This window comes from Tachyglossus aculeatus, chromosome 1, assembly GCF_015852505.1.
Source record: "Tachyglossus aculeatus isolate mTacAcu1 chromosome 1, mTacAcu1.pri, whole genome shotgun sequence".
Classification (NCBI taxonomy): Eukaryota; Metazoa; Chordata; class Mammalia; order Monotremata; family Tachyglossidae; genus Tachyglossus; species Tachyglossus aculeatus.
Window position 1 is genome coordinate 80652503 of NC_052066.1, and position 14458 is coordinate 80666960.

At 42.0% G+C, this 14458-nt stretch overlaps 1 protein-coding gene across 1 annotated transcript in view; it reads right to left on the bottom strand.

The window, feature by feature from the left end:
• Positions 1-14458, bottom strand: part of LOC119926909 (glypican-5-like) — a 931977-nt gene that overhangs the window by 707301 nt on the left and 210218 nt on the right. Inside the window, exon 3 of the mRNA XM_038745374.1 lies at positions 11750-12444. Coding sequence (XP_038601302.1) covers positions 11750-12444 — 695 coding nt within the window. The remainder of the gene's footprint in view (positions 1-11749; positions 12445-14458) is intronic.

The following is a 14458-nucleotide window of genomic DNA, read 5'->3' on the forward strand; positions in this document are numbered from 1 at the left end:
ACCCAATTTGCTGTATCCACCCCGGTTCTTAGTACAGTGCCTGGCACAGAGTAAGTGCTTAACAAATATCACAATTGTTATAATTATCTTTACTATTATTGTTGTTCTCTATGCTCAGGTAACAGTGAATTTTCAAATACTCAGAAGTTAATATTAACATTTTTCTTCCTAATGCATTATCAATTGTGATAAAGAAGAGATGGAAAATTGAGAGATGTGTCCTAAAGTTTGAACATTTGGCTTGTCTATCTATCAGAGCTCCTTATATCTTTATTCAACTTTAAATTAATGTCAAAACCACTATCCAGTTGAAAATCATCGAACCATTGACCACTGACAGAGTGGTTTTTCATTTGCTTAGGTACTCAGTCAATCTGAATAAATAATCTTTAGGACATTCGTTGTCATTGTCCTGAATAATAATCATGTCCTCAAACCAATCAGCAAAGCTGTTAATCAATTAACTAAATACTGACTCGAAAACATCAGTATGCTCTTCTCAGATATGTGGTTAAACCCTGGCCTCAGAGAAGTCTGGCACTGCTCTATTTTTCTCTTTAACTTTCAGACTATAGCGTGTAACCCTAGAGGTTAGGCCAGACTTGTCTTATGATTGAGAAAGCACAAAGTATCTCTAAAAAGGCTAAAAAAAAGTTACGATTATAATAGAAATGGTGTTAGGATAAAATCCTGGCTACAAAATGATTTCAACCTGTACGTTAGTAATTTACATTTTGTGGAAAAAAATCCCTTGAGACTCAGGGTTTATGAAATTTAGCCTATATTTTATTATATATATATAGATATGTATATGTATATCGAGAGAGAGAAAGAGAGAGAGAGAGAGAGACAGACAGACAGAGAGAGAGAGAGAGAGAAGCAGCATCGCTCAGTGGAAAGAGCCCGGGCTTGGAAGTCAAGGTCATGGGCTCTAATCCCAGCTCTGCCACTTGTCAGCTGTGTGACCTTGAGCTAGTCACTTAACTTCCCTGTGCCTCAGTTACCTCATCTGTAAAATGGGGATTAAGACTGTGAGCCCCATGTGGGACAACCAGATTACCTTGTATCCACCCCAGCAGATAGAACAGTGCTTAGCACATAGTAAGCGCTTAAATGCCATCATTATAATTGTTATAATGTTTATATATACATTGTATGATCTCTTCCTGCAATATGCAAGTTATCATGGCATTATGATCCAAATAATGGATCTATAAAACTGGAATATAAACTACTCAAACTATCTTTTGGTTTTAAATTCCTAGGAAAAAAGCAAGGAACTCTGGCCAAATACTCAAACCCAAGGCATTAATGTGGATAGAATGAGAATTGGACAGAGTAATGCATGGGTCCAATTCCCAGGTGCAATGAAACTTACTTTTTGATAAATGCACTGTCTACTACATTCCTAAGAACAAATTCCTCTTCTAACTGAAGCCCACTGTATTTCCATCCCCTTGTTCATGCTGGTCTCTCCTCCTGGAAATTCCTCCCTCCCCAGATCTGCCAGACCTCAGCCCTTCCTGTCCTCAAACTCTTCCAATATTCTGCCTTCTTCATTTTTCTTTTTTGTTTTTTGGTATTTGGTATTTGTTAAACACTTACTAAGTGCCAGACACTGTATTAAGCACTGGGGTAGATACAAGTTAACCCTGTTGGAATAAATCCATGTCCCACATAATAATGACGGCATTAATTAAGTGCTTACTATGTGCAAAGTACTGTTCTAAGCGCTGGGGAGGTTACAAGGTGATCAGGATGACATGCAAATTCGTGAAAATATGAAAATTCATATTTTTTAAGCCCTACTGAGAGCTCACCTCCTCCAGAAGGCCTTCCCAGACTGAGTCCCCTTCTTCCTCTCCTCCTCCCCATCCCCCCTGCCCCACCTCCTTCCCCTCCCCACAGCACCTGTATATATATTTGTACAGATTTATTACTCTATTTATTTTACTTGTACCTATTTACTATTCTATTGATTTTGTTAATGATGTGCATCTAGCTTTATTTCTATTTATTTTGATGACTTGACACCTGTCCACATGTTTTGTTCTGTTGTCTGTCTGCCCCTTCTAAACTGTGAGCCCATTGTTGGGTAGGGACCATCTCTATATGTTGCCAACTTGTACTTCCCAAGCGCTTAGTACAGTGCTCTGCACACAGTAAGTGCTCAATAAATACGATTGAATGAATGAATGAATGAACCAGGTTGTCCCACGTCTTCATCCCCATTTTACAGTTGAGGTTAACTGAGGCCCAGAGAAGTGAAGTGACTTGCCCAAAGTCACGCAGCTGACAATTGGTGGAGGTGAGATTTGAACTCATGACCTCTGACTCCAAAGCCCATGCTCTTTCCACTGAGCCACGCTGCTTGTCTATGAGGCTTAGAGTTAAGGTGAGGTAACTGAGAAACAGATAAATTAAGTGACTTGTCCAAGGTCACACAGCAGAGAGTTGGTAGAGCCGGGTTTAGAACCCTGGGTCTTTCCGATTCTCAGGCCCACACTCTACCCACTAGGCCATGCTGCTTACTAACAGGCACCCCTAGTATTTTTGTAGTCCTAACCTCCTCTGTAACTATATGTAAATGGTATTGAATTGTAAATTCAATTACTTATTCTAATATTTCATCCTGGCATATTCACTCTATCAGTGGAATGGATCAATCCATCAATTGATCATATTTATTGAGCACTTACTGTGTGCAAAAGAGTGTACTGAGTGCTCGGGAGAGCACAATATAACAATATAACCGAGTCAGTACACATGTTCCCTGCCCACAGCAAGCTACTAGTCTTGATGTTATTCATTAAGTGCCTAATCCATGCAAATTATTGTATTAAAGCACTGGGAAAAATCCCACAGGTAAGATTTTGGCATAGTTTCCAGGTGGGGAAATAGTGGAATAGGTTGGTAACAGACATAGAGAAGCAGCGTAGCTTAGTGGAAACAGCACAGGCTTGTGAATGACAGGTTGCGGGTTCTAAATCTGGATCAGGCACTTAGCTGTGTGGCTTTGGGCAAGTCACTTAACTTCTCTGTGCCTCAGTTACCTCATCTGTAAAATGGGGATTAAGACCATGAGCCCCACGTGGGACAACCTGATCACCCTGTGTCTATCCCCGTGCATGGTACATAGTAAGTCCTTAACAAATACCATCATTATTATTTTTATTGTTATTATCATTATTATTATTAGTAGTAGTAAAGATGAAACAACAAAGACCTGAAAAGCATTATTATGAAGCCAGAGACAAGAATATGTACCATAGTTGAGGTTAGAGAACATGTCTACCAGCTCTGTTATATTGTACTCTCCCCAAGCACATCATACAGTAACACACAGTAAACTCTCAATTAATAGGATGGATTGATTGGTTAATAAATTGGAGGAACTACAGTATCCTTCTCCTGCCACCCAGGCAGTGGTAATCGGAGTTCTCTTACTGGCACAATGATCCCAATCACATCCTCTCCAACACAAATATTCTAAAAATGCAGAAAGCTTCATATTTCTATTTTGTCTAGCGTTCATTCTCCAGCATCTCGAGGGGATTTTAGTATGTGTGCCACATGAGGGTCAGGGACTATGTTTGATTACCACATACTATGTTTAATTTCCTCTGTGAGTTTTCTCCCACTCAGTACAGTGGTCTGCATGGAGTAATCACTTAATGAATATGTTACTACTGTTTCCGCTGCTATTTCCCTCTACCTTGTAAATTCGTGGAGGACATGGATTATGTCTACCAAATCTATTATCTTTTACTCTTCTAAGCGCTAAGTACAGCCCTCTGCCCAAGATAAACTTTCAATAAATATCACTGACTCATTGATGCGGAGGAGAGGAAAAAATGGGGCCCAGTGACTTGGGGGAATGGTGCGTGTGGGGTGTTTTCTGAGCAATGGGACTTTGCTCTAATTCCACCTATTTGCGTAGTTTACCTGGGTTCTTGCTACTACTCTCAGTGTTTGTAAATACCATACTAAACTCCTTGAGGGCAGGAACGTGTATATTTTGTTCTACTTTCCCAAGCAATATGGCCTAGTGGAAAGAGCAGGGTCCTGGGAATTAGAGGACCTGGGTTCTAAACTTGGTTCTGCCACTTGCAGGTTGTGTGACCTTGGGCAAGCCACCTAAATTATCTGTGCCTCAGTTTCCTCATCTGTAAAATGGGGAATAAGACAACTGCATGTGGGACAGGGACATCATCCAACCTGATAAACTTGCATCTTCCCCAGCGCTTAGGACAGTGCTTAACACACAGTAAGCTCTTAACAAATGCCATCATCATCATCATCATCATCATCATCACTTAATGAAAAGCGTTACTATTGGAAGACATTCAATAAATATCATTTCTATTTAACACTAAACTGCAAGAGATCTGGTTAGGACTGTTTTGTTGAAATGCAACCCTTATGTGTCTAAAGATTATCCAAAGTAGGCTCTTCTCTATTATGCAAAATGAGGAGATATAACTTCCAGACATGTGACAAAATTGGCTCCTAAAAACTGTGTCAAGTGAAAATGTTGAAATTCAGAACCAGTTTTCTCATAGGGGCAATGATATAAACAGGGATTTGGTGCCTGAACCAAGACTGAACACTCTATTCTTTTTTTTTTTCAAATATTTCCCAGAATCGTGTTCTAAATAAATAATGGATGAACACTATAGCTATATCCAAGTATTTATATTTGCAGGGCGGTTCCTCAGTAGGTTCATCAGAGGTTCATCATAAGTAAAAGGGATGTACCTCCCCTCTCAGTATTCCTTCTGTGCTTCACCCTGATATTCAGGTATCACAGCCTCTCATTACCCAAATCCCCTCTCTTAAAGCTTCTCCTCTCACTGGCCTTATGTGGCAGCCATTCAAAATGGTTTCATTAATTCCCCATTGCCCTCAAACATCTTCACCATCTGCCACCGCCTGCACTCAATGAATCAATCAATAATATTTACTGATCATGTCCTGGTTGCAGAACATTGTAGTAAACACTTGGGAGAGCATCATAGGCTTCAGTTGACCTGATTCCCACCCTCAAGAAGTCTATAATCTTGAGGAGGAGACAGGCTCAAAAAGCTATTACAGGTAGGAGGAAGTAATAGAGTAAAAAAACGTGTACATAAGTGCTGTGTGAGTTTTGAGTTCTTAAGTGCTTATCGTTATTATTACTATTAGCAAGTGCTGCCGAGTTTTTCTGATTCATAGCAACTCTATGGATATATTTTCTCCAGAACATCATGTCTTCTGCCATAATCCATAACCTTCTTAATGGTTCTTCTGTTACCATTGTTATCATTTCTATCCATCTAGCTGCTGGTCTGCCTCTCCCACTTTTTTCCTGGACTTTTCCTAGAATTAGTGTCTTCTCCAGAGAATTAGTCCTCCTGATTATGTGTCCAAATTATGCTAATTTAAATCGAGTCATTTGGCCTCCCAAAGATCACTGTGGCTTAAATTGCTCTAAAACCCATTTGTTTGTTTTTCAGGCAGTCCGTGGTCTTCACAAAAGCCTTCTCCAACACCACATTTGAAAACAACTAATGCTCTTTCTTGTTTTTTCACTGTCCAGCTTTAGGATCTATACGTTGTCACTGGAAGCACTATAGAATTGATAATTTGCATTTTGCGGCAATGGTGGAGTGAAAGTGCTGACCTGGGGGATGCCTACAGAGAAATCCAGAGGGTCCTGGCTTGGAGGAGCTTTAGATCCAGAGAAAGGCAATTTGAACCACATTTGCATGGCTCAGTGGAAAGAGCCTGGGCTTGAGAGTCAGAGGTCATGGGTTCTAATCCCGGCTCTGCCACGTGTCTGCTGTGAGACCTTAGGCAAGTCACTTAAATTCTCAGAGCCTCAGTTATATCATCCGTAAAATGGGGATTAAGACTGTGAGCCCCACATGGGACAACCTGATCACCTTGTATCCTCCCCCCCGCCAGCACTCAGAACAGTGCTTTGCACATAGTAGGTGCTTAACAAATTCCATTATTATTATTATTTGCTGTCACCATTACCTTGTAGAGAAATGGTTAAATATGGTTGAGACCTCAGATCTTGGTGACTGCATGATGGAGTACCCAGAGAAGAATATCTGGGAAGGTTCTTTTGGTTGTGTTTTGTTTTTTGGATATTTGTTAAGTGCTTACTATATTCCAGGCACTGTAATACGTGCCGGGGTAGATACAAATTGATCAGGCTGGACAAAGTCCCCATCCTGCATGGGGCTCACAGTCTTGGTCCCCATTTTACAGATAAGGTAACTGAGGCACAGAGAATCAATCAATCAGTCAATCAATCAATCGTATTTATTGAGCGCTTACTATGTGCAGAGCACTGTACTAAGTGCTTGGGAAGTACAAATTGGCAACACATAGAGACAGTCCCTACCCAACAGTGGGCTCACAGTCTAAAAGGGGGAGACAGAGAACAGAACCAAACATACCAACAAAATTAAATAAATAGGATAGAAATGTACAAGTAAAATAAATAAATAAATAAATGAATAGAGTAATAAATATGTACAACCATATATACATATATACAGGTGCTGTGGGGAAGGGAAGGAGGTAAGGTGGGGGAATGGAGAGGGGGACGAGGGGGAGAGGAAGGAAGGGGCTCAGTCTGGGAAGGCCTCCTGGAGGAGGTGAGCTCTCAGCAGGGCCTTGAACGGAGGAAGAGAGCTAGCTTGGCGGAGGGGCAGAGGGAGGACATTCCAGGCCCGGGGGATGACGTGGGCCGGGGGTCGATGGCGGGACAGGCGAGAACGAGGTACGGTGAGGAGATTAGCGGCAGAGGAGCGGAGGGTGCGGGCTGGGCAGTAGAAGGAGAGAAGGGAGGTGAAGTAGGAGGGGGCGAGGTGATGGAGAGCCTTGAAGCCCAGGGTGAGGAGTTTCTGCCTGATGCGCAGATTGATTGGTAGCCACTGGAGATTTTTGAGGAGGGGAGTAATATGCTCAGAGCGTTTCTGGACAAAGATAATCCGGGCAGCAGCATGAAGTATGGATTGAAGTGGAGAGAGACACGAGGATGGGAGATCAGAGAGAAGGCTGGTGCAGTAGTCCAGACGGGATAGAGAAGTGAGGTGACTTGCCCAAGGTCATGCACCATACAACTTGCAGAGCAGAATTAGAAGCCAGGGCCTTCTGACACCAAGGCCCATGCTCTATCCACTAGGCCATGTTGCTTCTCTGGAGGTGCGAAGACATACAGATGTGGGGAGCTGCTGGCATGGGAAGGAGAACCTTCTCTGCAAATTTCCTGCAGGTTGCAACAGAGGGGTGGGAGAGTGGGCTCATCCCCACTGGCCCCTTCATCTTCAGGGAGACACATGAGCTTCGGTTGAGAGTCACGTGAGAGTCATGAGAGTCACATATGAGAGTCGTGGCAGCAGGGACTGGGGATGCATTGAGCAGTAGGTTCTCAAACCTGTATTTTGAAAACAAAAGAACTGGAGGGCTTTAGGAAATCACGGTAACTGACTGTGGACCAGGCACTCCTCAAGTTACTCTGGGGGGTTCTTGAAGGCAATTTCACATCATTTTTTTGTAAAGTTTAGGATGATTTCAGTGAAAGGATTGTGTTTAGTCTTCCTTCTTCAGTGCTTATGGACAGTTCTTAAGAAATCTCATTACTGGTGATACTAACATTTGGGAACTGACTCCCAAACTGACTCCCAGTCTCCCAGACTGAGCCCCCTCCTTCTTCTCCCCCTCCTCCCCCTCTCCATCCCCGCTGCCTTACCCCCTTCCCCTCCTCACAGCACCTGTATATATGTATGTGTGTTTGTACGTATTTATTACTGTATTTATTTATTCATTTTATTTGTACATATTTATTCTATTTATTTTATTTTGGTAATATGTTTTGTTTTGTTGTCTGTCTCCCTCTTCTAGACTGTGAGCCCACTGTTGGGTAGGGACCGTCTCTCTATGTTGCCAACTTGTACTTCCCAAGCGCGTGCTCTGCACACAGTAAGCGCTCAATAAATATGATCGAATGAATGAATGAATGAATGGAAGCATTATTACTTACTTCGTCCCCCAAACATTCTAATGTCACCATTTGTGGACATTATTCTGGAGTTACTGTATGCTCTTTTAATTGTCTTTACCCACTAGATTTATGGTACTTCAAATTAGATCTGAATTGGTTGCAGTGACAAGTAGATTCTTATTCAATTTCATTAATCAATCAATCCAGACCTCAGGCCCAACTTGTCAGTCAATAACTCATCTTCACCTCCTATAGCTCTGACCTGTTCTACATCCAGCAACAATAATTCTTTGTCCTTATTGACCTTTATGCCCGTTGCCCACACCAGCTATTTCAAACTTTTATCTCCCTCCTCACACCTTCTGCCCTCCCCCCATCTTGTGTCCCTAATGACCTGGTCATATACTTCATCAATAAATTTCAAACCATCAGTCATGATTTGCCTAAAGTCTACCCTGATCCTTTCCAGTCCCACCCTCCTCTTACTCCTCTTCAACTCTCCCATCCTTCCCAGTAGTATCTCAGGAGATCTAATTCTTCCATTCAAAATCTACCTCTTCCACTTGCACCTTCTACCCTATCCCTTTGCCTCTTATCGAAACAGTTTCTCCCACCCGTTTTCATTCCTTGACCACCATCTTCAAATAATAATAATAATAATGGCATTTGTTAATAATAATAATAATAATAATAATAATAATGGCATTTGTTAAGTGCTTACTATGTGCAAAGCACTGTTCTAAGTGCTGGGGAGGGTACAAGATGATCAGGTTGTCCCATGTGGGGCTCGCAGTCTTAATCTCCATTTTACAGATGAGGTAACTGAGGCCCAGAGAAATAAAGTGACTTGCCCAAAGTCACACAGCTGACAATTGGAAGAGCTGGGATTTGAACCCATGACCTCTGATTCCCAAGCCTGTACTCTTTCCACTGAGCCATGCTGCTTCTCTAACATCACTGACTAATGTGACACTGCAACTAAAAGTTATTTTAAAAGAGTTCAACAGTACAGTAAACATAAATGGTAGAAGTGCATGATATTCAACTTGGAAAAACAAGTAGAGATATAAAGTAGTCTGTGAGAGAGCACCCTGAGGATCCAGACAGGGAAAAATCACATCAAGAAGATTACTGCTACCATTGTATGCCAAACGTTGCAAGATTTCAAAACACCATGCTGTGCTAATGTTTCAAAAAATGCAGAGAGCAATTTGAAAGAAGGTAGTCTGTTACTCCTCCAGATCAGCAATCAAAGAGACACCACTGCCAGTTGTACTGGAGAACAGAAGATATATCTAGATGAAGGCAAATCTTTGAAGTTCCTAGCTTTGTGGGCTCAAAAGATCACCTTTTGAATTCTCCAAGTGGATTAATCTTCTCAGGCGTCAATCCCGCCTAAGATTAAACACTTCAAGGAAATAAGGTACGAAGTTAACTTTCCAGTGGTTTCTTCCCTACTGCTTTCAAACATGCTCAGGTAACTCCTGAACTTAAAAAAAAACCCTCCCTTGATCCCATGACTCCCTTTAGTTATCACCCCATCTCCTTCCTAATATTCCTCTTCAGATTCCTTGAATGAGTTGTCTACACCTGCTGCCTCCACTTCCTGTTCTTCCAATTCTCCCCTTGGCTCCCTCCAAACTGGCTTCCATCCCTGTCCCTCAATGGAGGTTGCCCTATCTAGTCACTAATGAACTCCTTCTTGCCAAATCCAATGGTCATTATTCCATCCTAATCCTCTCAGCTGACCTCTCAGCTGCATTTAACACTGTGGCTCACCCCCTTCTCCTGGAAAAATTATTTAACCTTGGGTCCACTGAGTCTGGGCTCTCCTGGTTCTCCTCCAATCTCTCTGGTTGCACATTTTTAGTGTATTTTTCAGGCTCCATCTCTGACTCCTACATCCTAATTGAGTTAGTCCCCCAAGGCCCAGTTCTGTGTTCCCTTCTATTCTCCATCTACACCCACTTCCTCGGAGAACTCATTTGCTTCCATGGTTTCAACTGCCATCTCTTTGAGGATGATTCCCAAATCTACTTCTCCAACCCTGACCACTATCCTTCTCTGCCACCTCTTATTTCCTCCTACCTTCAGGACATCTTTACTTGGATGAGCCAGCTACATCTCCAACATAAGATGTCCAAAAGAGAACTCTAACCTTCCCACTCAAGACTTATCCATCCCCATCTTTCACATCACTTTAGACAACACTACTATCATCCCATTCTCACAAGATTGTACACTTAGTATTATCCTTTATTTAGCTCTCTCACTCAACCCACATATTCAGTTTGCCACCAGGTCCAGCCAGTTCTACCTTCCCAACACAGATTTTCCTCTCCAGTAAAATGGCTACTATGCTGGTCTAATAATTTATCATATCCCATGTTAACTATTGCATCAATCTCCTCACTGATTTCCTTGCTTTTTGTCTCTCCCCATGACATTCCTTACTTTATTCTACTGCCTGAATTATTTTTCTTAAAAAACACTCAGTCCCCAACTCCTCAAGGATTTCCAGTGACTGCTCTCACTGTGGGCTGGTAATGTGTCTATTTATTGTTGGACTGTACTTTCCCAAGCAATTAGTACATTGCTCTGCACACAGTAAGCACTCAGTAAATATGATTGAATGAATGAATGAATGAATGAACCAACTCAACATCAAACAGAAATTCTTTACCATCAGCTTTAAAGCACTCATTCAGCTTGTTTCTTCCTATCGTTCCTCACAGGCTGCCCACTACAGCCCAGCCTGCTCACTTCACTCCTCCAATGTCAACCTATTCATTGTGCTTCAATCTCAGCTATTTCATCACTGACCTCTTGTCCACCTGCTCTGACCTATAACTCCCTCCCCTGTCTCTCCACCAGCCCCTGGTCCACATCCTGCCTCTCGCCTGGTACGCCCTCCCTCTTCAAATCCAACCGGTAATTATTCTCCCCCCGTTCAAAGCCTTATTGGAGGCACATCTCCTCCAAGAGGCCTTCCCAGACTAAGTCCCACTTTTCCTCATTCCCCACTCCCTCCTGTGTCACCCTGACTTGCTCCCTTTGCTCTCCCCCCAGATCCCAGCCCCACAGCATTTATATGCATACCTGTAATTGTATTTATTTGTATTGATGTCTGTCTCCCCCGCTCTAGAATGTGAGCTTGTTGTGGGCAGGGATTGCCCCTGCTTATTGTTATATTATTCTTTCCCAAGTGCTTAGTAAAGTGCTCCGCACACAGAAAGCGCTTAATAAATAAGATTGAAAGAATGAATGAAAATATGACAGACCACCACTCTCCCCACCTCCAAGAGGCCACCGGCAACTAAACCTTCATTTCCCCTACTCCTTCTCCCTTCTGTGCTGCCTATGTACTTGGACCTGTACGCTTTAAGTACTTGATATTCACTTCACCTTCAGTATCACACCCATTATGCACATATCTATAATTCCTTTCAAAATATATCTCCCTCTGTAGACTCTAAGCTCCTTTCGGGTAGGACACACGTTTACCAAAACTGATTCATGGTACTCTCCCAATCGTTAAGACATGTGCCCTGCACACAGTGAGTGCTCAATTAAAACAATTTGGTGGTTGATTAGGAATACAGAGCTGAGAATCCCTAGTGACATCACAAACCCCCAGATTAATCACTTATCAGCGCTACTTACATTTGCTCCTGACAAAGGTCCTGCTGATCACCAACAGAAGTTATCCTTCTATATCACAATGAACACTATAATGCATGGGAAACTTACTGTGGCAGAGAGGTGTGGCCCATTTAACTGTGCGTGCAAGATGGCTTCGTTGATTGAATTCCGAATTCCCAGGAGTGCAACTTCTAAATCGTGAGACCCAGCCATTTCATTAGTCAGATGCTCCAGCGTCGAGATATACTCCCTCCATTGGGCATCCAGTTCTGACACACTTGCCAAGCAGCCCCTCATTACGTTTAGGCAATAGCCTGCACAGGGCCGGATTAGCGTCAGCCCTTGGCAGTGGGGACAGTACTGCATTTTGACTAATGCTTTGCTACAATCCTTTGTGATTGTCACATGTTCTGTTGTATTCAGCACTTCGACGCCCATGTTGAGAGCCTGGTTTAGCATTCTGCTTGCCCAAAGTGATTTTGACAGCTCTGTAACCACATCTCTAGAATAATGCCCAAAGGGATTTACGTCTTGCCTTGTTAACTGAAGACACTCTTTATATTCCTTTGATAAATCTATAATTCCTGGATTGATTAGCCGATTGTAAACCAAAGGAAAGAGACTGTCGAAGAACCGCAAAACTGCACTGTCGACTGTAGTGTCAGCACCCAAAATATACAGGGAGATGTCCATAAACAGTTCTCGGACTGGTTCTATGGCTTCCTTTGCCATAGCTCCATAGACAGTTTCGAACAGAAAGCTGGTGTGATTTGCAGCATACTGAATCAATGACTCAAAGGCCTCTGGAAAAGGAGACAGAAATTAAAGGTTAGTGGCACATTTTTCCTTTCTGAAACAGAGAAAAACAAATCGAAAAATTAATGATTAAAGTCGACTTCAATTTCTTGAAATTCAATTTCCAAAACGAATTAGATCACCTTAACGTTCTTATATATTCAAACATTTCTTCTGCTCCTAAAATTTTCAAAACTAGTCATGGAACATCAAGTGATTGTAACAGTGATGCTCAAAGTTCCTTACCAAGGATGGTGAAACAGCTGTTTGCAGATTCACCCCATTCTGGTTAAAACATTCGTTCATTCATTCAATTGTATTTATTGAGCACTTACTGTGTACAGAGCACTGTACTAGTGCTTACATAATACAATCTGGATATATGAGTGTGGTGCTAATAACGCCAAGGTCGCAGGTTCGGCCCCCGTACAGGCCACTCCTCGTCCAGCGCTTAGAACAGTGCTTGGCCCATAATAAGCACTTAACAAATGCCATCAACATTATTATATAATGAATTGGGAGAATTATGGAACATTCTTCCCACAAGGTGCATCTGTTTAGGTAATAACACGATGAAGAAGTTTTTATAAGGAGTTTTAATATAGGAAAAAACAACTATGTCGATGGCACACATTGGTCATAGCTTGATGCTGCTAAACATCCCATGCTCCACTTCAGCCTTACCATACTATATGGATTTGATCTTTTTTTTTTTTTTTGTATATTTGAAATTTTACATCATTTAATAAGGAAAAAAATAACAATGAGAGACAAGGATATAAAGCATTCTTCTAATGGTGCCCTGAACAATTATATCATATATTTGTACTGTAAAATCTGCATGGAAGTATCTTCGAATTACCTGTCCCCAAGAACTGGAGTAAATATAAGAAAATCAGCCCAGAGAAAGTCCCTCTTTCACTTGGGGCTCGGAGACTAAGGGGAAGGATGACGTGTATTGAAATCTCATTTACAGATGAGGAATTGAGGCACAGATAATTTATATGCCTTGCCCCAGGTCCCAAAGCAAGGAAATGGCAGAGATGGGATGACTATAATACAATTTTCCCTTAACACATGGGAAAACACTGCCTAAAGACAAACTTTTATCATACCACTACAACAATTTTATACATGTTAACTGGGGGAATGTTTTGATTCCTAGGGATACAGATAATTGATTTTCAATTATTCAGGCAATAATCTCTTCTCACAAGAGGATACCATCTCTCAAGAGGAGATTGCCCATCTGTTTTTAAAATCTATTCACTCCACCTCCACTAGGCTGAATGATTTACGATGCAAGCATTCAGTAAATTCCACTTTTACTCTCTTCACCGTATTGTGACACTTCTCTCCAAGGTCATCAATGACTGCCTTGACAAATATAACAGGATCTATTCAGTGCTAATCCTCCTCAACCTCTTAGCAGCCGAAACCACTCTCTTCTGAAAGGGCTACTTAGCATTAGTTTTACTGACACAGATGCATTCTGATTCTCATCTCCTCTCATCATTCTGACCTTCTTGCTTCCTATCTCTCCCCTATGCAGTCCAAACTTCACTCTGCCATGCACTTCTTGAGAAAAGTGAAACCATCAGGTGTGATCTCCCTAAAATCTCCCCTGCTCCTGTCCCTTCTTTGAATCCCAATTTTTCCAAGCAGTATTTCAAGACAACTCCCATCTCCTCTCAAAATCCAACCCCTCCACCTGCACCTCCAACCTCATCCTTTCACACCTCATAAACACATTAGGAATATATCAACACATCAACACTGCATCAACAAGAAACCCACCTTCTTCCCTTCCTGGACACCACCTCTAATTTGCTTCTTCCATAATGCTTTCAAATATACTCATGTAGTTCCTATCCTAAAAATCTCTCCCTTAACACCACAACACCCCATCTCCCTCCATCCATTCCTCTCCAAAGTCCTTGAGAGAGTTGTCTAAACCTGCTACCTCCACTTCCTCTTCTCCAATTCTCTCCTTGGCTCCTTCCAATTTAGTTTCTGCACCCA